A 25,967-nucleotide genomic window follows, 5' to 3' on the forward strand; every position below is an offset into this window, starting at 1 on the left:
CAGGAAGGAATTAATGCCAAAACATTGAATGTATTCAAGGGGCAGCTGGATATAGCACTTGGAGCGAATGGGATCAAAGGTTATGGGGAGAAAGCAGGATTAGGCTATTGAGTTGGATGATCAGCCATGATCGTGATGAATGGCGGAGCAGGCTCAAAGGGTCAATGGCCTCCTCCTGCTCCTATCTTCTATGTTTCTATGTTTCTATCAGCTTAGAGGAAGTACATATAAATTGCTGTGTCAATTAGTGTTTGTGACTTTGGACAATTATGTGGGAGTAAGTACTTCTCGTTCTTGCACGAGTAGGTTCTTGGGAAGGCAACTGGAAGTAGGGATGATGGAGGAGTGACCTAGGATGTCACGCAAATAACTTGTCCCTCTGGAAGGTAAAGGCAGGTGTTCTGGATAGAGAAATCGTGTAGGTGACAGAAATGATGAGATAAATCTGGTGAATACGGAGACTGGTGGAGTTGGTGGTGAGGCTTGGGGGACAACATCATAGTTGTGAGTGGAGGGAGAGGGGGATCTCAGCAATATCATGGGAAATGGGACAAATCTGGTCAAGCGTCCTATTGATTGTATCAGAGGAAAGAATAATAATTCAGAAACTCTAATGTGAAAGCAAGAATCATTCTCGAAGAGTCTTCTGAAATGGGACAACAGAACTTTATAGGAAGCTGAGTGGGAAGAAATATAATCTGGTTAGTTCGGAGAGTCAGTGATTAGGAATAACTTGGAACAGATGTCCATGAACATCCCAACTCACTGGAGAAAGAGCAAAAGAATTCCAGAGATTGAAGGGAGAACTCACAGATAAAGAATGAGAAGATGTGGGATGATAAGAAGCATAATTAATAGAGTTCTCAATATCAATGTGAAAGCAAGAAGCTATCAGCCATGCATTCAACAGTGTAACGGAAGAACTGATCTAGGAGGAGGCCTAAGTAGGATTTGGAACAAAGACTGTTACCCTTACAAAAAGATAAACATAACTGAGTTCTTGAAATTCCTCTAGCCCACCTTTCACCTGGAAGAAGTGAGTGAAGTTAAAAGAGAAGTTGTTCAATATGAGATCAAGTCCAACCAGACAGAGGAAGGAAGGTGGTGGTAGCTGGGATAGGTTGTGGCATATTCAAAGGAGAAGCAAAGACCAGGAGGATCTCCTGGTGAAGGCTGGAATTGTCAAGGGTCTGAGTTGGAGAATCTAACTTCATTAGAAATATAACTTCATTCGGAATATAAGGAATAGGAGGAATGGTCCCCTCCCATTCTTGCGTCGAAATCCTTCAGGAGGTACAACACCTCTGGAGTTGAGAATTCCAACGATTCATAATACTTTGTGTGAAAAAATTTCCCCTCAGTCAGAAGATGAAAGATCAGTCCAGTGTGGAATTTGACCCTGATATCGGGAGAATCCCAGAGTCTGAATATCTTCGCCTCCTGAAGGAATTCGACGCAAGAAGGGGAGGGGACCATGAGACATGACCTCCTGTCATGGATGTCATGAGCCTGAGAAAGACAAGTGTGAACGATCAGACACTACTGGAGCTTTGCTACTACCGTGCGTTTTGTGTAACCATCTTCTAGAAGAAAACATGCCATGCGGTGTCCTGGAGACATCCAAGATCGGGGCAGTGCCACCAGCTGGATCTGATCAACACCAGCAGTGACTCTCTGAACAGCATTCTCAACACACATAGCTACCATAACACTGAGTGTGATACAGAACACTCCCTGATCTACACCAGGCCAGAATCTTGCGATTGCCCTGCCGACACGAAATAGGCCCGACCCTTTCTGAAACGGGGCACAATGACATGGTGGCATTGTGAAATTGGGTGGCATGTTGGCACAGTAGTTAGTACTTCTGCCTCACAGCGTCTGAAACCCACGTTTGATCCCCGGCTTGGATCACTGTCAGTGCGGAGTCTGCACATTCTCCCCGTGTCTGCGTGGGTTTCCTCCGGATGCTCTGGTTTCCTCCCACACTCTGAAAGACGTGCTGGTTAGATCCATTGGCCATGCTAAATTCTCCCTCAGTGTACCCAAACAGGCGCCAGAGTGTAGCGACTAGGGGATTTTCACAGTAACTTCATTGCAGTGTTAATATAAGCCTACTTGTGACACTATTTACAAACTATATTAAGGACTTAAACAAAAAGAAAGAAATGTACCAAAGTTTGTTGATGACACAGAGTTAGATGGGAAAGCAAACTTTGAGGAGGACACAAAGAGGCTGCAAAGACATAAAGGCTGCTAAAAATACAGATAGGTTAAGTGAGTAGACAACAAGGTGGCAGATGGGGTATAATATGGAAAGGTATGAGGTTATTCACTTTAATTGTCGGAATAGAAAAACAGAATATTTTTTGGAAGACATGAAACATGTAAATGTTGATGCTCAGAGAGATTTCTGTGTACTCAGAAAGAACACAAAAGGTTAATATGCAGTTACAGCAGCAGGGACGTCAATGACCTGTTGGCCTTTATTGCAAAGAGATTGATGTATAAGAATAAATAAATGTTGCTGTAATGGAGCAGAGCTTTAGTGAGACCGCACCTGAAATATTGTGTGCAATTTTGCTCTCCATTTCAGAACGGATATACTTGTGTTGGAGCCATTATAGTGAAGGTTCACTAGATTGATCCTTGGGATAAGACGGATGTCCTGTGATGAGAGGCTTAGTAAATCAGGTGTATATTCTATGGAATTTAGAAATATGAGAAGTGATCTCTTTGATAGCTTTTAGGATTCTGTAAGGGTTGACAGGGTAGACACAGCGATTGTTTCTCCTGGCTGCGGAACAAGGGGGCCCAGTATTAGGATAAGGGAAGAACAGCTTCTTCCCTGCTGCCATCAGAATTTTGAATGGACCTACCTCGTATTAAGTTGATCTTTCTCTACACCCTAGCTATGATAGTAAAACTCCATTTGCACTCTCTCCTTTCCTTCTCTATGAAAAGTACGCTTTGTCTGTGTAGCGCACAAGAAACGATACTTTTCACTATATGTTAATACATGTGACAATAATAAATCAAATCAAATCATATCAATCTGACTGAGGCAAGAGTGTTATAGAGTCATAGAGGTTTATAGCATGGAAACAGGCCCTTCGGCCCAACTTGTCCATGCCACCTTTTTTTTAAACCTCTAAGCTAATCCCAATTGCCCGCATTTGACCCATATCCCTCTATACCCATCTTACCCATGTGACTGTCTAAATGCTTTTTAAAAGACAGAATTGTACCCGCCTCTACTACTACCTCTGGCAGCTTGTTCCAGACACCCGCCACCCTCTGTGTGAAAAAATTGCCCCTTTGGACCCTTTTGTATCTCTCCCCTCTCACCTTAAACCTATGCCCTCTAGTTTTAGACTCCTCTACCTTTGGGAAAAGATATTGATTATCTAAGCGATCTATGTCCTTTATCACTGAGCCAAGGCTGATACCTAAAGCAGTGGATGGCCACAGGAGTCACAGATAGAAACTGTACAAAGGGGAAAAGAAACCATCAAAATGAAAGGAAATTGATTGAAAGGATAGGAGCAAACTGAAACAATTGTTTTTTTGTGTTGGCCATATTTGATCTCTCCTGCCATTGCTGGTGGATGGTTCGGGCTATGGAACATGCTTTCTAATATTATCTGAAGTTCCACAGCAGTTTAAACATTTTTTTCCAATGCCTGAGTAAAGAAATGTACTGCACCAATGTATCACATATAAAAGCAGAGAATACTGAAAATACCCAGCAGGTCTGACAGTATCTGGAGAGGGAGAAACAGAGTTCGGGTGGAATTCTCCCAAAAAAATTCAAAATGCCAAATTTGCGTAAAACCTGGAGTAAATTCAGCTGGTTTTGTCAGCGGAATTTTCAAAATGAATCTCCCACACTCTGTGCATCACAGAGTGCCCTAGCATGAACTTTGTTAAAAATCCAGGGGGGGGCCTATTCTCGCTGAAGATACAAGCAACATAGTGCTGAGCGGGCCATGCGCATTCGCCACTCTGTTAGAGCGGAGATCAGGACATGCACAGTAGCCTCACACTGCCGGGCTCCCGATTGCTGGCTAACTTGATCACTGGCCAACCCTGTGACCCTGTATCACTGCCACTCCTACTCCCCCAAGTCCTGACTGCTGACCTCCCAGACATGTCCAGGCTAGCCCCAACACCCTCCCCTCGCCCTGCCCCAGCCTGCCTCGATCTCCCCACTCCCCCACTCCCGGCAGTCCCGATCTCCCCGCCTCCCTCCCACCAACCCCAACAGCCAAGCCCAATCAGTCCTTTCCTCCCTCTGTCACTGATCCAAAGTGTAGTGTGGCAGCGTGACCCCCCCCCCCCCCCCACCACCCCCCGCCCCCACAATCTCCCATCCAAAGACCCCGTCTATAGACCCCACCCCTCTGCTCCCCCTTGGCACTGCCTGATGCCCGGTGGGCGGTGCCAAGGTGCCCCCTGGGCATTGTCACTGCCAGGGGGCCAGACTGACTTTGCCAGGCTGGCAATGCTGAGGGGGCACCCCCCTCCCTTACCCCCAACCTCCTGGGGGGGCTCCATGGCCCCCCTTCACTCAAGCAGGGTTGGGCGTCCAGCTCCCAGTTAGTGGAGAGCTGTTGTAAACCCCACTGGAGTGAAACACTCCTGGCGGGGTGGGGGCGGGGAGAGGCTAGTGGACACGGAGACTTCCATCCTGGGCCCGCTGATCAGATTAAATTAGAATTCAAATATTTTAATCAGCTCTGCGCCGATTTCTGGTGCGGAGCTGATGACGCCGGAAATCCAGTAGCCAGAAATGAGCGGAGGCCATGGCGCCCAGCGGAAGACCGCTACACGGCTTCCGCTTATATTCGCCAGCCTACTGTGCTGCTAGAGGAAGGCAGCGGGCTGGGAGAATCGCCCCCTTCATGTTTCAGATCGATGACCTTTCATCAGAGCAATATATTGTGTGATTGACACAGGTTTAAAACGTTATAAGTCTTACTGGCACTGAAAGATACAAATCTCAGAGATTATTATATTTTAATACAATTTACCTTCCACTGATAGTAAATGTTTATATCTTGAAGTTTTTCTAAGGATGGTTCTTCTCTTCCCAAAAAAACCCTGTCTCCAGTTATCAACATTTTTGCCCTGTGGATTTGCTTAGGTATTTACTGAAGATCGAGGCTGTTTATTCATTTGTTCATTCTTTGCTCCTTCTCTTAAAAATCCATTTTCTGTTGTCTCGGAAGAGCCTAATGTGGAATACCAAAATTCTACCAAAATTAAAAAGGAGGAATATAGATACTGGTACCAATATTACATAACAGCAGGATAAAAGCAGGATTAGGCTATTGAATTGGATGATCAGCCATGATGGTGATGAATGGTGGAGTGGGCTCAAAGGGCCAAATGGCCTCCTCCTGCTCCTACCTTCTATGTTTCTATAACATGTCTTAAAGGATAAGAGCATTTCTGGCAACCAAAAGGTTGCCTTGGGCAGGTGTCTTAAGTTGTTTCCAATGGTGACAACAGCCAAAATAAATAGCCTGTACCACCAGAAATAGTAGGATCACATTGGATCACGTGGGACCACGTTGCCTCAAATCGCCACAATACTGGGCTGTTTACTGCCAAAACCAGCAAAGCTGGTGGGGCAGTCCTGAACAAGGCAGCATAACCTTAACATTCGAACCAGATCGTTCATGGGTGAATTCAGGAAGCGTTTCTTCACCCAAGGAGTAGTGAAAATCCATGTCTCGGCCAATTTAAAATGTCAAGAATGGCGATTGATAGATTTTTGTTAGAGCGAGGGTATGAAGCTTTAAAGAATGAAGATGGATAAACAGAGAGAAATGCGAATCAGCCACGATCCAATTAAATGATGGAGCTTGTTCATGAGGCTGAGTGAAAACTTTTAGGCACATAGAAGGACAGGCTTCTGGAAAATCTCAGCAGGTCTGACAGAAAATAGAGCCAACATTTCGAGTCTGGATGACCCTTCATCAGAGCTCCACAGATGCTGTCAGACCTGCTGAGATGTTCGAGCAATTTCTGTTTTCCTTTCAGACTCCAGCATCTGTAATATTTTGCTTTTATCTATAGACAGTTTCATAACTTAGAATGTCAGAGCTCCTTGGTACTTCAGTTAGTAAATACCCTCAGTGATACAGACCATACTGGATCTGTTGATTACCATGCTGTAACACACACAGGTTAGGAGAGTGAAGCTGAGCCACAGTTGCAGATTAAGATCACAAATCAATAATCCTTGTTGGAAGAAAATGTATGGAGGCCTGATAAAGAAAGTGTAGAACTTAACATAGAAGCCACATAGGGACTAACGACATGTCACAACATAGGCTGCATGAACTGGTGCCTCCAGGAACTGGGGCAAGGGAAAGGAATTTAAGTTTTATTTAGAAAGACTTATTATGCTACACTTTTTCCAAGTAATTATACAATGAAAGGAATATACAATAGTTGTAGCTACCTTATGCTTTCACCTGGAAGCATTTATAAAACTAAATGTTTCTTTTATGCCATAAAATAGGATCTGTCATACAGAAATTGGTTTGAAATTCTCTGATGCATAGATCAGGTGATAGAAGAATAATAGATCTCCAGTGTACAAAGGGCACGGCGACTTGCAGTTGTGAACATGCACACTTCCCACAAGACTATCTTCAAAGCAGCAGGAAGTGTCCAAGATATTACTGTCTAACACCTGTTGTATAAGGACAAAGAGTGTAATCCGTAACATGTACACACTGACTGCAGCAGGTGTTTTGTACAACTATCTTCCGTTAATGTTCCCACAGAAATCAAATAAAAATTTTCCCCACACGTATAAACACTTGGCAACCCACTATGGTTCAGCTACGTTTAGTCTTGTCCAAAGACTTAAATGCACAGTAACTCAGTTTTAGCTCCACTATATTAGGGCAATAAATATAGAGTAATAGATAGATGGCAGTTAAGTACAAAGCAATAACTCAATTGAACAGTCATGATAATATCATAAACTGCAGAAGCAGTTTGCTGCCAGCTGTTGTTCTCCAAAAGATGAAAAAAATTATTATAATGAGTTTCAATTGTTATGCAACAGGCACATTATCGTGGTAAGTCATTTACGTATTATTATCAGCCTTTTTTCAGCAGCAGACTTATAGAAAATAAATTGAGTAATATGTGGCTTACCAGGAGTTACCGTCATGAGAATGCAATAAGAGAAGCATTTAGCTTAAGAGAAAAAAGGAGCACAGTTGAGCACTTGATTATCATAGGTTAAAAACTGTGTGGAGCTTCTTAATTAGCTTGGTTGGTATCTGTACAGAATAACTGAACCAAACGAATCTAAATGGGATCTAATTCAATCCCTGTGCTAAACTCGTGTGGTTTTGGCGAGGGTTGTCCAGGAGTGGGGGGGAGGGGGATGGTGGTCAATGGAGACATTTCAATACCTTTGGGTTGAGGGGAGAGAGTTCCCGTTCTTGATAACTTTCCCGCATCATCTGCTAGAAATATGTACGTGTGGGAACCAGGCAGGATCAGAAGCAGTTTATTTATTAGTGTCACAAATAGGCTTACATTAACACTGCAGCGAAGTTACTGTGAAAATCCCCTAGTCGCCACACTCCGGTGCCTGTCCGGGTTCACTAAGGGAGAATTTTAGCATGGCCAATATACCTAACCAGCATATTCCAATTAAGCATACAAAACTCATCATTGAGGTTAACAGTGTTAGACTGTGACCTTTCTCTTCCATCTTAATCCCTTTTTAAAAATATCCTATACATTTGTTGTCTCAATGCGAACCACTCCACCCCCAGACCATCTGTCTCTTGTTCAAAGTCTGCTAGATCTTTGTTGCCGCTCTCACTAGTCACTGTTCCAGCTCTCTCACCCCTCTGGTACAGTACAGTATCCAACTCATTTTCCCTCTTGTTTAGTTCTGAAAGAGCATCAAATTGACTCTATCCATCGACTCTGCTTTCTCTTCCTACTGATGCTGCCAGACCTGCTGAGTTTTTCCAGCATTTTCTGTTTTTGTTTGGGATCAGAATCAGACTTGGCTGTAGTGCCAATATAGCTGCTTAGACCATAAGACCATAAGACGTAGGAGAACTAGGCCATTCAGCCCATCGAGTCTGCTCCACCATTCAATGAAATCATGACTGATCTGTTATAATAATCCACAATTCCACCTTTCTGCCTTCTCCCCGTAACCCTCAGATCCCCTTACTGATTAAAAATCTATCTATCTCAGTCTCCAACATACTTGACAACCCAGCCTCTATAGGCCTCTGCGGTAAAGAATTCCACAGATTCACCACCCTCTGAGAGAAGGGATTCTTCCTCACCTCTATCTTAAATCATGAGTCAAGATACCACAGGGGAGACAGTGGTCTAGTGGTATTATCACTAGATTATTAATCCAGAAACTCAGCTAATGATCTGGGAACCTGTGTTTGAATCCCAGCACGGTAGATATTGGAATTTGAATTCAAATTAAAAATATTAGGGTGGCAGGGTGGCACAGTGGTTAGCACTGCTGCATCACAGTGCCAGGGACCCAGGTTCGATTCCTGGCTCAGGTCACTGACTGTGTGGAGTTTGCACATTCTCCCTGTGTCTGCGTGGGTTTCCTCTGGATGCTCCAGTTTCCTCCCACACTCCAAAGATGTGTGGGTTAGGTTGATTGGCCAAGATAACTTGACCCTAGTGTCAGGGGGATTAGCAGGGTAAATATGTGGGGTTACGTGAATAGAGCCTGGGTGGGATTGTGGTCGGTGCAGACTCGATGGGTCGAATGGCCTCCTTCTGCATTGTAGGGATTCTATTCTATCTGGAATTAAGAATCTGCTGACGACCGTCAAACCATTGTCAATTGTTGTAAAAACTCACCTGGTTCACGAAATGTCCTTTAGGGAAGAAAATCTGCCATCCTTACCTGGTTTGGCCTACATGTGACTCTAGAGCCACAGCAATGTGGTTGACTCTTAACTATTCTCTCAACAGCTAGGGATGGGCAATAAATGCTGGCCAGCCAGCGACGCCCATGTCCCACAACACAAATGAATAAAGAAAAAGTCTGAAGTTATGCCCTCTGGTTCTAGACTTAGCATGCTTAGTGGTTGTGGTAACATAGTCTAAAAATAAGTCAATCCCTTTTGCGGACTTACCAGAAGAGTCGAAAATTGACAAAGGAAGAGGGCTGGGAGGATTTGATGCCAAAAGTGACATATGTGCAAACCAGACAAAAGAAAACAGCGGCTTTCACCTGCCAGAACTTAAAATTGGATTTCCAAACCTGATCCAATTCTACAAACGAAACAAAATTAACAATGTGTCACTTTATCAGCTGTCGGACGTTCTGAGCAAACATTTTCTGATACGGCAATTCAAATTAAAAAAAAAGAAAAATCTGTGGCAAGATGACGATAAAAAGGGCAGGTGCTCTCTCATAATTAAGATGTATAAACTCCTGTTAATCTACCTGCAGTTGCTGCACACCTTACACCTTCAATATTAATTGTAGTAAGGTGTGACTCAGTTACAATCCAGTTGAAATACATTCAATAACCTCAGCTAGAAACACAAAAACTGAATGATTTGAATGGACCGACTTATGGATCTATTGAAAATATTTTTTAACCGCCTGCTCAGAATTGCTTATCTCCTTAAATAGGTGGGATAGTTACAATGGATCTTATTCAAATAGGCTGACTGACAACCTATGCTTTATTTGCCAGAAAGAACAACATACGCGAGGCAAGGCCAATGGTGCGAGTGTCTGTGTGCTGCCAAACATATCTAAATAATCCAGACGGAAACAGCTTTTGTATCTGCTCATAAGAATTCCACATCAGGATGTTTTAATCAGATATATGGGTCAAGTAGTCACGGTTGGTGGTGGGGGGGAGGAGAGGGTAAAAATTTAGGTCTAGCTAGGCTATAAGACAGAGCTGTCAAATTAAAACCTCTAAATTATATCATTTGACTCGGTTTGATTTATTATTGTCACATGTACTGGGATACAGTGAAAAGTATTGTTTCTTGCGCACTATATGGACAAAGCATACCGTTCATAGAGAAGGAAAGGAGAGGGTGCAGAATGTAGTGTTACAGTCATAGCTAGGATGTCGAGAAAGATCAACTGAATATATGGTGAGTCCATTCAAAAGTCTGATGGCAGCAGGGAAGAAGCTGTTCTTGAGTCGGTTAGTACGCGACCTCAGACTTTTGTATCTTTTTCCCGATGGAAGAAGGTGGAAGAGAGTGTGTCTGGGGTGCGTGGGGCCCTTAATTATGCTGGCTGCTTTTCTGAGGGAGCGGAAAATACGGACAGAACCAGCAGATGGGAGGCTGGTTTGCGTGATGGACTGGGCTTTGTTCATGGCCTTCCATAGTTTCTTGGTCAGATCAAGAGCCATACCAAACTGATGCTTCAGCTATATTGTATCTATGTTCTGTAGAAATTTAGTTTAAATGATGCAATACAGTTCTTATGGCTCCATAATGATACATAAATCAGTCTTTTACAAAAAAAAAGTCTTTAAAATTATGTGTGTACTGGGATTATGTACAACAGGATGATATCTATGTTGGGCGAATACAAATAAGTATGAAAATCATTCATTCAGCATTGTGTTGGTTTCGAGTGAACTGCTTGGCCAGTGCTAATAATAAAAGCAATGATGCCCAATGGCAACTATGATCCAGGTGGGGGATTCACAACAGAAAAGGGACGGAAAACAGCCAAGTTTCTGCCAGTATTAGCCTTCTAGAATATAGAACATAGAACATAGAAAAAATACAGCACAAACAGGCCCTTTGGCCCACAAGTTGCGCCAGTCATGTCCCTACCTACCTAGGCCTATATATAGGCTTACCTATAACCCTCAATCCTATTAAGCCCCATGTACTCATCCAGAAGTCTCTTAAAAGACCCTATCGAGTTTGCATCCACCACCACTGACGGCAGCCAATTCCACTCGCCCACCACCCTCTGAGTGAAAAATTACTCCTGACATCTCCTCTGTGCCTTCTGTCTGCTTCCTGTCCACTTGGATTGCTTCCTGTTGGCAGAGCTTGGACACATCGCTGGATTTCCCTGTTGGCTTAGAATCTCTACCGTTGTTCCAATTCCCAGACCTGAACTTGCCTTTGATTTTCAAATCGTTAAAAACATTATACAGCAGTTTGCGCCTTTGGGGATTCTGCTGCATCAAAACCCAATCTTTTTATGTCACATCCCACCTGAGTGTACTTATTGTTAAAGCTTTTCTCTAAAAGATGGGAAATATATTCCCTGCAGTTCTGTGTTAAAAATAAAATATCTGTCATTGTTGATATAGAGTTGAAATAGGATTTAAAATGGAGGCTCCGCCTTTGCTAAGTGCAAGGGGAAGGCAGGGGCCTCAGTTTAAATAACATTGCTTTGATTGAGGCATGGACTGCATTGTATACTGTAAGAAATATAGCAGATGTTTGATTGGTCTCAGACAATCTGCTTTTAGCTGTTCATTAGCATTTCATGTAATCATCATTACAGTCATGCTTTGATGGAATGACATTTGAGCAATTGTTCCTTTGACCACTGTCTTCAAAGAAAAAATATCTGAAAGGTGATTTTTTTCAGCATTTCTGACTAAAAAACTAAACTCTGTTGACATGAGGCTCATGCATTTGATGTGAACCATTTCATCCTCAAAAATATCCATCACACAACTCATTACTGTTTACCAAGAAATAACAGGCACCTATCTGATTCATTGGCCTATATAATAACTGTAACTGCACTTCAAATACATTAACTGTGAAAGCCCATTAACGCCTCTCAGAAGGCTAAGGATATTCAACATGTCCGCTATGACTCTCACCAATTTTTACAGATGCACTATAGAAAGCATCCTTTCTGTATGGCTCTTGCTCTGTCCAAGACAGCAAGAAACTACAAAGGGTTGTGAACGTAAAAAAAGGGCATCTGGTCACAAAACATTAAGTGACATGGGGAGGGCAAGTGATGGGGACTATGAGTCCAAGAAAGAAGAGGAAGAAGAAATGTGTATCTCATAGTGAATGAATGAGGAATTAGAATTAATCCGTTGTAGCCCAGTTCATCACACAAACCAACTACCCATCCATTGACTCCATCTACAATTCCTGCTGTTTCAAAAAAGCAGCCAGCATAATCAAGGACCCCACGACCATCAGACATAATCTCTTTCACCTTCTTCCATCAGAAAAAAAGATACAAAAGTCTGAGGTCTCGAGTCCCGTTTGCAACTGACTCAAGAACAGCTTCTTTCCTGTTGCCACTAGACTATTGAATGGACCTACCTCGCATTAAGTTGATCTTTCTCTACATCCTAGCTATGACTGTAACACGACATTCTGCACCCTCTCCTTTCCTTCTTCCCTTTGTACTCTATGAATGGTATGCTTTGTCTGTATGACGCGCAAGAAACAATACTTTTCACTGTATCCCAATACATGTGACAATAATAAATCAAATCAAATCAAATCATCGGGTGAACTGCTTTTGTATTTAGATTGTAGCAGGACTGGCAAATATCAAACTATGCTCCAGGCCTCAAGCACCGTAGGAAATTTATTCATCTTCACTATGATCCCTCTTTCCTCTCTGCCCCCAAAATGCCAGAAAATAAAAACAAAATTAGTTTTCCCTTCATCAGGATCTTTTCTGCATTCTATCTATTTTATATAAGTTCCCGTATTTGGCTGTTGTTAAGCTGGCATTGTGGCCTGTTGTGAAATGGTTCAACGGACTAAGATGCCATGTAATATTCTACAATAGTGTGTATAGAAACTAGAGGCAGGGGTAGGCTATTCGGTCCTTCGAGCCTGCTCCGCCATTCATTTTGATCATGGCTGATCATCAAATTCAATACATAAGAAAATATTCAGTATCCAAATCTTAAATTGCATCTAGTTTAGTGTGTGGCAATTGTACCACACTGGACTGTTCATTTTGATAGTGTGCAGTTATGGATTTACATAATATCAATAGAACAAAAACATTAACCTTCAGTTATAATATGCTGAGGTCTATGTGTTTATGAGCCTTAGTTAGAATTGACTCTTTCACAGACACATGACTGTAATTGAACCACATTTAAAATATATTTGAGCAAATTATTTTTAAACCATTTATTTTCTGAATTTTTGCATCTTCATGGCATTTTCTACATCACATTACTACACTTCTGGATGACATGCTGTTGCACATCAACATTTTTCTGCTTTTAAGTGGGTGCTGATGATGAATTCATTTTTGTTTTTTGCCTGAATGGTGCAAGAGGAATTACAGATACAAAATTTTAAACACCAAGCCTTGAGATGTTTTGATTTGATTTATTGTCACATGTATTAGTATACAGTGAAAAGTATTGTTTCTTGCGCGCTATACAGACAAAACATACCATTCATAGAGAAGGAAATGAGTGAGTGCAGAATGTAGTGTTACAGTCATAGCTAGGGTGTAGAGAAAGATCAACTTAATGCAAAGTAGGTCTATTCAAAAGTCTGATGGCAGCAGGGGAGAGCTGTTTTTGAGTCTGTTGGTGTGTGACCTCAGATTTTTATATCTTTTTCCCAACGGAAGAAGGTGGAAAAGAGTTTGCCTGGGGTCCATGGGGTCCTTAATTATGCTGGCTGCTTTTCCAAGGCAGCAGGAAGTGTAGACAGAGTCAATGGATGGGAGGCTGGTTTGCGTGATGGATTGGGCAACATTCAGAACCTTTTGTAGTTTCTTGCGGTCTTGGGCAGGGCAGGAACCATACCAAGCTGTGATACAACCAAAAGGAATGCTTTCTATGGTGCATCTGTAAAAGTTGGTGAGAGTCGTTGCTGACATGCCAAATTTCCTTAGTCTTCTGAGAAAGTAGAGGCATTGGTGGGCTTTCTTAACTATAGTGTCGGCATATGGGGGACCAGGACAGGTTGTTGGTGATCTGGACACCTAAAAACTTGAAGCTCTCGACCATTTCTACTTCATCCTGATTGATGTAGACAGGGGCATGTTCTCCTTTACGCTTCCTGAAGTCGATGACAATCTCCTTCGTTTTGTTGACATTGAGGGAGAGATTATTATCATCGCACCCATTCACCAGATTCTCTATCTCTTTCCCGTACTCTGTCTCATTGTTTGAGATCCGACCCACTACGATGGTGTCATTAGCAAACTTGAAAATGGAATTGTATGGCTTATTTGGTCTCAACAGGACTGCCAGGAACTATGATTACAAATGTTCAAAGTTTTTTTCTTCTTCCCCACCTCCGGCCATTTTTATTTGCCATCATTCAGATGGCTTTATGTGGAGGAGGCAAAAATTGTCTTGAATTAGAAGATTAGGATGTCCTTAAAACAGCAGATTGATAGCAAGATCCATAGTTTCCTAATAATACTCCACATAACAGCCAATACTTTGGAAAGCAAGGTAGTCTTTGCCCACAACTCCCAGAATGCTGTTGATCAGTCTGGTAATGTGCACTTGTGCATTGTGGAAATTGTAGTCCATTCAGACAACCTGCAGAGCAGAGCAACGTTGCATTTCAGAACTTTACAGAACTTCTTTATACAGGACCTGGAGAACACAGTAAAGCAGACGTCGCGGATGGATTGAAAAGTTCACTAAGTCCAGTAAAACACACTCCGTACAATTTTAATATCAGTATTTTAAAAAGATTTTATTTAGCACAATAACCTCTGATTATTGAGAATAAAATGGTGGCTGGGCTGGCTGAAAGATCTTTTGAAAAGATTCTTTGCTCGCCTTCGCTTTGTAGATGCTTCAATGGCAGCTATTATATTTTGAATTATTTTTATACTTTCTTGATACTTGTTTTCATTCCTGCTTCTAACTTGTTTGGTGGCATGTCTAAAAGTAATGGAACTAAACAGCAGAGAAAGGCCAACAAACAACACCCATGCCAAGTTTCTGTACAGTGTTTTTCTGCCTTTTTCTTATATCCTTTATATTTCTATTTAACATTTATCCATTTTCTTTTTTGAAAGTTCTTCTGTAGATGTTTCTGATGCATTCCATACCTTGACAATCTTTCTTTAAGAAAAACAAAAATACTCTTGACCTCTGCATTCTTTTAACCTTGAGTTTGTGCCCTCTAATTCCTGACTTACTGACCAGTTTTTATCTGATTTTTCTTTTCATCAATACTTAGGCCACAATCAAATTCCCTCTGACATTTTGTTCTATTATTCAGTCAGTTGTGACTTGGAATGTTTGGAAAATTACATTTAAGAGGCCATTCGGCCCATCGAGCCTACACCGACAGCAATCCCACCCAGGTCCTATCTCCATCATCTCACGTATTTTACCCTGTTAATCCACCTGACACTGAGGGGCAATTTAGCATGGCCAATCAACCTAACCCGCATAACTTTGGCGTGTGGGAGGAAACTGGAGCACCCGGAGGAAACCCACGCAGACATGGGGAGAATGTGCAAATTCAGCACAGACAGTGACCCAAGGCCAGAATTGAACCCAGGTCACTGGCGCTGTGAGGCAACTGTGCTGCCCAACTTATGTACCCGAATGGCTCATACATTTTATGCAGGAATTTCATCTATATAATTTACTCATGGGGCCATTTGTTGCTCTCATGTGGGGAAATGCAGCAATATAAACCCACCAGTTTTGCCGTGGCTACCATTGGTTGAGCACAAACTCAGGATGCAATTTTATTTTAAAATCTGATGCCAAAGCCTGTGTGAAGGAAGCATTGCCTTTCTGAAAGCGGGTTTGCTGCATAATTCACAACTTTATAAAACCCATTTCATTTTGTTTCAGCAATGCTCCTGTGAAGCACCTTGGGGACATTAAAGGCGCTACATCAATGGAAGTTATCACTGATCCCTGATTCACCAGCCAAAGGTGCAATGTAAACAAAGTCTATCACTTCCCTAATTCATTCCCAGAAATTGGGTACACACTGCACTCGAGACTTAAGCATTGTGTTGATGTAAGTAGGTGGAATGAATGACTGATCTGTGTATTTGAACCATGTGCTACCAAATAAACCTGTTGGACTTTAACCTGGTGTTGTGAGACTTCTTACTGTGCCTACCAAATTCAGAACAGGCACAAAATTAAGGGATCACTTTTGAAATCTAATTTCTCCAATAATCTCTGTCTCCTCTTTAAAGACAACCCCAGTGACTACATTTTATTTCTCAAGGTAAAAATGATGCACTTCACGCAGTGTGCCATGGAGTGATAAGGTTACAATTTAACTCAAAGAATGAATGTCTGATTGTGGTAATGTCGCAATATGAAGGCGCCAAACAAAGAAGTTGTAAGAAGGTGAGGAGAAAAGCCTATCACTTCAGATTGTCATACTTAATCTCAGTTTATAAGTATCATTGGCAGATTGCAGCAAATAAATTACCTGTTCACTTAATGCTACATGTCACACAATAGGATGCAAAGAAAATTACTGGGTAGAACTAACATTAAATTTAAATTAAGGTAGAAATTCATCTATTTAACAGCAATTGCATTTTCAAAGCAATTCAACATATGTGAGACACTTTGTGGCTTCTCTGAGAGATATGATAAGCTGTTGCAAAAATACATGTTAGTTTGTGTTAGTTATAAAGAACAAAAATGATCTTGTTAAAAAAATAATGATTCTGCAACATTATAAAAGACAAGATAGACATTCACGTTGTACTCAAACAACGTATAATTACTATTCTATTCTCTTCCTTTGCTTCCATCTCTTCCTATCATAACTTAAACTCAACTTTTCCATTTTTGCTATGTTTTATTCTCGTCATTATCTTTTTTATTCTTTCAAGGGTTGAGAGCATTGCTGGTAAGGCCAACATTTATTGTTCATCCTGAACTGCAATAGAGGTATTGCTGGTCAACTGCTACAGTCCATATAGTGTCGTAGATAAACCCATAGTGGAGAGACATGGGAGATCTGGTGCTAATTGAACAGGCTACTTTGTGTTGGATGGTGTCAAGCTTCTTGAATGTTGGAGCTGCACTTACACAGGCAAGTGGAGAATGTTCCATTACACGCTTGACCTGTGCCTCGTCAATAACGAACAGTCTTTGGCGACTCAGGAAGTGAGTTACTTGCCACAGAGTTCCCAGTATTTGAGCTGCTCTTCCTGTCACAGTATTTAAATGGCAGATCATGTTCAGTCTCCAGCATGGTAGCCACCAGCATGACATTAGTGTAGGATTCAAGGATAGTAATGCCATTGAATGTCAAAGGGAGATTAAGCAATGGTAATGTAGGGGAGGCAGTAGCATAGTGGTATTATCTCTGGAGTAATAATCCAGAGACCCAGGGGAATGCTCTGGGAACCAGGGTTCACATCTTACCACAGCAAATGGTGAAATTTGAATTGAATAGAAATCTGGAATTAAAAGTCTAATGATGATCATGAAACCATGGTTGATTATCGTTTAAAAAGAAAACACCATCTGGTTCACTAATATCTTTCAGGAAGAGAATCTGCCATCTTAACCTGGTCAGATGCTGCTCTACATGTGGTTGACTCTTAAATGCCCTCAAAAATGGCAATAAATGCTAGCCCAGTCAGCGATGCCCACATCCCATGAATGAATAAAAATAATGTCACCGAATGTCCAGGGCAGGTGTTAGATTCTCTCTTGTTGAAGATGGTCATTGCCTAGCACTTGTGTGGCATGAATGCTACTTGCCACCTATCAATCCAAGCCTGAATATTGTGTAGGTCTTGTTGCATGTGGACATAAACTACTTAGGTATCCAAGGTGTTTCTCATGGAAAACATGCCTTTATATTGGAGAGAAAGTAACTGATGAAACAGCTGAACATAACCTAAGAACTAGGAGCAGGAGTAGGCCTCCTGACCCCTCGAGCCTGCTCCGCCATTCAATAAGATCATGGCTGAGCTTTTCATGGACTCAGCTCCATTTACCCGCCCGCTCACCATAACCCTTAATTCCTTTACTGTTCAAAAATTTATCTATCCTTGCCTGAAAAACATTCAATGAGGGAGCCTCAACTGCTTCACTGGGCAGAGAATTCCACAGATTCACAACCCTGTGTGTGAAGACGTTCCTCCTCAACTCAGTCCTAAATCTGCTTCCCCTTATTTTGAGGTTATGCCCCCTAGTTCTAGTTTCACCTGCCAGTGGAAACAACTTCCCTGCTTCTATCTTATCTGTTTCTATAAGATCTCCCCTCATTCGTCTGAATTCCAATGAGTAGAGTCCCAGTCCACTCAGTCTCTCCTCGTAAGCCAACCCTGTCAACTCCAGAATCAACTTAGTGAATCTCCTCTGCACCCCTCCAGTGCCAGTATATCCTTTCTCAAGTAAGATGACCAAAACTGTACACAGTACTCCAGGTAGTACTCTAGACTGAGGAACTCCTACTGTACTGTCCTTTGGCTGAAATCATTGGCCTTTAACAAGATCATAAGAAATCAGAACAGGAACACGAGTATACCATTCAGCTCTTGAGCCTGCTCCCCATTCGATATTATACATACATGCATGCAAATTAAGAGCAGTAGACCATTCGGCCCCTCTGCTCTGCCATTCAATAAGATCATGGCCAATTTGATTGTGGCCTCAACGTCACTATCCTGCCTCCCCCGGATATCCTTGGGTAGATTCTTGACTAACAAGGGAATCAACCTCCATCATTAAATATTCAATGACCCAGCCTTCACTGCTGTCTGTGGAAGGTAATTGCATAGACTAATAACCCTTTGAGAAAATCAATTCTCCCTATGTCTATCTTAAATGGGATATCATTTATATGTAATCTGTGTGGCTAGTTCTGGTCTTTGCATCAAGGGTAAACATTCTTTTAGCATCCACTCTGTCAAGCCCCCTCAGGATCTCATGTTTTAACAAAATCACCTCTCATTCTTCGAAATTCCACTCGATACAGGCCCAACTAGCTTAATCTTTTCTCATAAGACAAATCTTTTCATTCAGGGAATGAGCCGGTGAACCTTCCCTGGACTGCTTCCAATGCAGATACCAGACTTACTGGTCTATAGTTTCCGGATTCCAGCCTCCCTTTCTTGAACAGTGGTGTTATATCTGCAGTTTTAAAATCTGTTAGGTCCTTTCCAGAATTTTGGAAGCCAATACGTTCACTATCTCTGCAGCCACTTCCTATAAAACCCTCGGATGCAGGAAATAAGGTGCAGGTAATCTCTCCATGATTATTGTATACAAGCTCTCATCATTTCTTGATTTATACCCTGTGCTACAGTGCAGCTACTGTCAGGGGCCCTTAAACCAGGAGGCTCACAAACTGGCACCGGGCACAAAATTGATTTTTAAACTTGTGCTTTATTCTCTGGGACCAGTGCGATCTGCGCCAGGCGTGGCAAGGTCAAAGAATAACCCCCAATGTTTCACTTTGTGGTTACGGAGCCCCTAGTGTCCAAGATTGATTCATGCAACTGATTTCTCCCTTTACTCCACCAACCTCTTGCTAGTTTCACCAGTTTCCTTTTCTGCATTTTCCAAAGCTATCTTTTGGAGATCCACTACTTGTTCCCTCGATGAGATTTTTGGGGATCACTCATTGTCTATCTTATCTGTAAGAAGTTTAACAACACCAGGTTAAAGCATCTCCACATCATGACTATCTTATCTGTGCCAGAGTGACCTTAATGAGAGAGAATATGGGGCTCATCTGTACCTTTGAGGTCTGGCACCATATAATGTAATCAATCACACCAGCCTCCTGTGTTGCCTTCCCAGTTTCTGACTGAACATTCTTAATTTATTATTTTCACATGTTCCAGGAAACAATGAAAATTGTTTCTTGTGTAATACACAGGCAAATCACACTGTTCATAGAATACATAGGTATATTCTGCACCCTTTCCTTCTCCCTAAGTGCAATGTTCTATCCTTCGCTCATTCCACTTCCATCTTGGTGTAACAACATAAAAACATTTGCTGGAATTCAGATTTTTTTAAAAAGACAGAAAATGCTTAGAACACTCAGGTCTGGCAGCATCTGTGGAGAAAGTCAACATTTTAGGTTGATGCCTTGTGCGTAAATTTGGTTTTACTTTTGTTTTTCTCTTGTTTTTGCATTCAGATTGCAGCTGTTCATCATTCTGCCATCTACATTAAGAGTTAATAGTGTTAATAGATGCCATAAACCTATTGCAAGACTTTAATTATTTAGATTGATGAAACTGCTAGTTCTTCAGAGAACAGAATCTTCTGCCAGCAATCCCAAGGAGACCAAGATTTGTTTATTCCATTCTTGTATTAAGTCCTGGGTTGAATTATCAATTTACAGTTAATGCATGTAAGTGTTTTAAAGTACCTAAAACACAATGAAAAATGTATTTTGCACAGTAATTAAATTTAGACTTGCATGTTTCACAAATACATGGGGTGTTTGAAGTCTTGCATCACATTAATCTTACTTCTTTCTGACCCTGCTAAAATGAGCCTTGGATTTTTCCTCGAACTAATAAATTCTTTTAAAATTTACTTGTGCTCTTTATTTTGTTGAAAATTGATTCAGTTGATTTGTCTAAAAGCCCCAAATATTAACAGCTAATTGTTCCTTTTTGTTATTCATTAGGGGGACATGGACAATTTCTGTTCCCTAAATGTCCTCGAGTTGGTGGTGGCGGAGATTCTTTTTTTTTTAAACAAAGAAGTGGCTTGCTGGACCACTTCAGTGGCAAGTTAAGAGACAGCCACATCCCCTGTGGGTCTGAAATCACATATAGGTCAGACAAGAGCAGGGATGGCAGATTTCCCCTCCAAAAGGAACATTACTGATCCAGGTCAGTTTTACGAGACATTTCGATAGTTTCTTGATCGTAATTGATACTAGCATTTCGTTCCAGGCTTATTTAATTAATTGAATACAAATCCCTCAGCTGCAGGGTGGAATTTGAACTCAGGTATTCAAATCATTAGCCCTCTGGATTAAAGTCCATTAACATAACCATTATGCTACTGTATCCATGTTCAACAGGATCCATCTGACTCCCTTTGAGGCAGAGGAGGGCTGGCTACCAAATACTATGAAAAAGGTTCAATGTTATTGTGCATGTTTGATAATTAGGCACGATGAGCAAGATTTAAAAAACCAGGCAACCTTAAAACCAATGTAATAAGTTTGGTCATTTGCTATTTGCATGACATACACCTGAACATGTAACAAAATGCAGTATTATACAATAATATTGCTCTATGATAAATTTCCAAAATGACAGTAACTTGCGGCTAGCTTCAAATGCAAAAATATAAAATCTTACTGACATACTCCATCCATGTACTCTGGGTGGCATGGTAGCACAGTGGTTGTCACTGCTGCCTCAGTGTCAGGGACCCAGGTTCGATTCCTGGCTTGGGTCACTGCCTGTGTGGACTTTGCATGTTCTTCCTGTGTCTGTGAGAGTTTCCTCCAGGTGCTCCGGTTTCCTCCCACAGTCGAAAGACATGTGGGTTAGGTGCATTGGCCGTGCTAAGTTCTCCCTCAAGTGTGTCCGAACAGGCACTGGAGTGTAGCGACTAGGGGATTTTCACAGTAACTTCATTGCAGTGTTAATGTAAGCCTACTTGTGACAATAATAAACTTTAAACGTTATTTTGTTCAGAAAGCTTACAAGTTTAATTTAAAGTGATTTTTAACCGATTTATTTGTTGATATTACTGCTGCTCTACTGACTTGTTAAAAGTGAGGCATTTCTTTCTTATGCAACCCGAAGTCTGTGAAGTTGAAAACTTAAGTATACTTTGTGCCCATTAGGAAGAGGAGGATAGTTGCAAAGTTGGTGAAATACAAGACACAGTAAATTCGATGGATACGGTCAAGATTTTATTTGGCCCGACCAATTCTGCAAACACATTCCAGGATTTACAGGTGAAATAGACTTTGAAAACATAACTGGTTGCTTAAAAAAAAGACCCATAAACAGCATTCAGGCTTTGACGAAGAATACTGGGTAAACTTTTAAATGGTTTACAAGTAAAAGAACGCTAAACATTTCACCACTTTGATCAAGTGATCATGGAACCCTAGTACACATGTAAATACATCCTTCATCTCCTGTTCCTATTTTCAATCAAGTAGAATGAAAATATAGCATAGTTTGCAGAAATAAATACATTTGTACTTAGTATTTATCCAATTATGACAGGTGTTTGGATATTGGCTTTACACTCGTTATACAATCACATCTTACAAATAAATATATTTAAAGATTTATACATCAGATCAAGTTTGATACTTAAAAAGGGGCAAATGTAGTTTCTGTATAGCTGCATCAGTTTTAAGCGAATCTGTTCACAAAATCGACCAAGTGTCGTTAGAAATAAAATCATTTAGCATGTTTACAAGATCGGTTAATTTTCCACAAGTGAAAGGGTCAGATAGCTCACAAATAAAAGTCATAAGCAAGTTAGGCTTACAACTGGAATCAAACCATATCTGATGAGGTATTTGGATTCAAATTACTGAGGCACCCATACCATTAATTTAAATGTTTAAAATGTGTTTAGAAAAGATTTGAGATAGTAAATGTGACTTTGTAAGAGTGGAAGTAAAAATACCTAGGAAAGTCTGCACAAGTGTGCAGATTTCAAAACACTATTGGATTACATCAATTCTGGAGTAACCGCAACAAGTGTTTAAATTTTCATGATTGTGTGTGTGTGTCAATTTAGAGGTGTAAATTGCTGCCTGCACCTAGAGCACTGTATGTTAGTTTACAGGCCTGGTTACATAACTAAAAGGTCAAGTAAATGTACATTGCAACAGATATTAGACATGTTAATCTCAATATTAACGAACAGGAACAATAAAAAAAATTGAAAGGTGAACCAATGTAATTTTCTTTTGCTGAACAAAAATCAGTTACAGCCAAAGCCAAATGAGTGAAGACAGTTAGGCACTCATAGATCTTACAGCACTTACAAAATAACCTTGTACCACAAGGCCTGCAGAACTAAATGAATATCCTCTCCAAACAGCAATCCCAAGCTTGACCTTGCCTAGTTTTGGCTCAGTACACGCACACCTTAACTTGTGCTCAGAGGTGCAAACTAGTATAATACAATGGACTAAGCAGCGATCTGGATACAATAGTACAGCAACGTACCCCACCATAGAAAGACAACAGCAAAGGCACAACTCAAATACATTTTATAGGAGGGAAAGAAGCAATTATTTTGAGTCAACATTTGATAACAGTGCTGAAAAAGGAAACAAATCAGTGAAATCATGTGCGCACCACAACTTAATATTCCTATCTGTCTGGGGACCAGATTGCCAGATAAACTGTGCCATTTAGTTTAAATCCATTACAGCAAGTTTAAAAACATTATCTCAATTACAGGAGAATAAAAAGATTGTATAATACTCTGTAGAAACAGAAATATGAAAAGAAAAACTTGACAGTTTCAGAACAGATTGCTTAGTTTTAATTCTTACAGATTAATACAATGGGGTTTTGGTACATTTAAACTTCCCCAAGACCGCAAAATAAATCCACACCATCTCAGACTACCGATGATCACAAAATACATGTCGCCTTTTTCTCATGACCATAACTTTAAAGGCGGTTGTTAGTTGCCCAGTGCAGAGGAGATTAGTGCCAAGGTGGGTTATATTACAGAGTGCTAAACCTCCAGACTACACTAAAGTTTCTCGACATGCCAAGGTCGTGGACTCTCAAAGGGTTGCCTGGGGAGAGCTGACAGAGACAAAACCTTCTCTGTGAGGTACAAAAATAGGGAGGAAGGGAGGGCAGGGTGGAGATAAAAAAAATCTCAGACATCCTTAATTGCATATTTTAACCACACAGCTCTGCCTTCATTCCCAATTAAAGGTGATACAGGGGTTTAATGTGAAGGATAACAAAGTAGAACTGGATGTCTGACAAAAACAGATTTTATAGAAGTTTGGATGTTCAATGAACAGGATGACAAATACATCAAGGCAATACAGTTGAACAGATAAGCCAAGGAAAAAGAGATACTTTTACAACCTTTTTAAATACAGATGGCCTTTCATTAAACATTGGCACATCTCAGATTAATTAAGAAATTAGCGTGCCTCGGTTAAATCATTCGAGGTATCAATATGGCAGCGAACAAAGTTCAAAATGTGCATTATTGGTAAATGTTGTTTTTGTGTTCAGCTTTGCCTCATTCCCAAGTTAGTTCCTCTGTTCATTCTGGTATCCCAAGTACTGTCCCAATTAAAAACTATGATAGGTAAGAAGGCCATAGTACCCAAGTGTTTACCCCTGTACGGACTGTAATAAATCTACTTCTCAGTCCAGAACATACTCATTGAAAAATCAAACAAAGGTTTAGCTTCACCTGACAATTCCTGAGGTGGTTCATGCTAATACTGATACAGTATTGGTTAACCACTACATTGCAGCAATTCACCAGTAACGCACACCTGCCTCGTTAATATTTAGAAAAATGTATGGATGCTACCCACAATGATCCATCTCTAAATGAGATTTTGATTTGCTGTTCCACGAAAGGTCTTTCAACACATTAGGGTTACCAATCAAAAATATTCAACCATTTTACCATAAAAAAATAAAATCCTTCCCTAAAAAGAGTAGTTTCATCAGCTGTCCTATTCAAAATGGTCTACCTGTGCATTAGCATCTAATGATATTTCCAGTGCAAATTGTCAGCAGAGTTTAATGTCCAGTACAAAAGTTCTAAGAAGTTTTAACAAGAGCAGTTTCCACAACCTTTAACACTGTTCAGAATTTCTTCTGATAGTTTTCTCCTTTCCTCTTCCTTGGATGACAATTCCTTCTTTTCTTCTTGACTGGAGGAATGTGTGTTGAATATTCTACTATTTTGGGTGTGCCAGAGTTCAGAGTAGAGACTGTTGGGATTATTTAGGAGAGTTTGATGGGTTCCACGCTCTGCTATCTTGCCCTGTAGCGAATTACAAGGAATCAGAAAAATACCAGAAGCATTGTATTGACCTTAAATGAACAACTTCTAATCAGGTATGACTAAGGATCAATTGATGCAAACCTGTTACGTAAACAATTTAAAGTTAGATTCCTCCACTGGATCTATATTTTTGTTTAAATGAAGCCATAAATTACTGGAATTAATTTACAGTAAAAAGTATGACTATGTACTTAGCAGGTTTCAAATACCAATTTCCTTATTTGAAGTGTGGCGCAGTGGTTAGTACTGCTGCCTCACAGCGCTAGGGACCTGGGTTCAATTTCCGGCCTGGATTACTATCTGTGCGGAGTCTGCACGTTCTCCCCGTGTTTGCATGGGTTTCCTCCCGCGGTTTGAAAGATCCGCTGGTTAGGCGCATTGGCCATGCTAAATTCTCCCTCTCGCCGGAGTGTGGCGACTATGTGACTTTCACTGTAACTCCATTGCAGTGTTAATGTAAGCCTACTTGTGCCACTAATAAACAAACTTTAATATTTGGGCATTTAGAGATTGTATTAGAATCCCAGAAAACCATCACATGAAAGCTTCCTCTATGAGCAAGATCCATTTCAGAGGAATTGGGATTGACAGGACATCAAACTATATGAAGCAAGACTATCCAAGCATCAAACAGGTACTAAAGGCTTTATTAAAACTGCACGTTCCATAATTTTATGTCATTCCTGTAGTTGTTTCTCCTCCTCTTCCTCTGGATAGTATGAAGCATGGTAACCTTTAATATGAGCTCACTTCTCTCCTAACTCATCCCGATACAGTCAAGTTCTGACTGAAAAAGCCCCCAAACTCAATTTTATGTCAGTTGACAAGGAAATGAGTGCTATAATGAAAATCAATAATCATTATTCAGAATATATTTGCAAATGATGCACATAAAAGTATTATAGCACCCTATAACCAAAGTGCACAAAATCCAAATATAAATACATTAGTTGATATTATGAAAATTAACGTGACCATTTTAGCTAAGTGACACTACACAGCAGGTGC

General features: G+C 40.8%; 1 protein-coding gene across 3 annotated transcripts in view; it reads right to left on the reverse strand.

The window, feature by feature from the left end:
- Nucleotides 1-21,826: 21,826 nt before the first annotated feature.
- abcb7 (ATP-binding cassette, sub-family B (MDR/TAP), member 7) overlaps nucleotides 21,827-25,967 on the reverse strand; it is a 59,362-nt gene continuing 55,221 nt past the window's right edge. For all 3 annotated transcript variants that reach the window (XM_078211899.1, XM_078211898.1, XM_078211900.1), the window contains one exon: nucleotides 21,827-24,938. In XM_078211899.1, coding sequence (XP_078068025.1) covers nucleotides 24,723-24,938 — 216 coding nt within the window. In that variant the 3' untranslated portion in view covers nucleotides 21,827-24,722. The remainder of the gene's footprint in view (nucleotides 24,939-25,967) is intronic.

Source organism: Mustelus asterias, chromosome 4 (assembly GCF_964213995.1).
Source record: "Mustelus asterias chromosome 4, sMusAst1.hap1.1, whole genome shotgun sequence".
NCBI classification, from domain to species: Eukaryota; Metazoa; Chordata; class Chondrichthyes; order Carcharhiniformes; family Triakidae; genus Mustelus; species Mustelus asterias.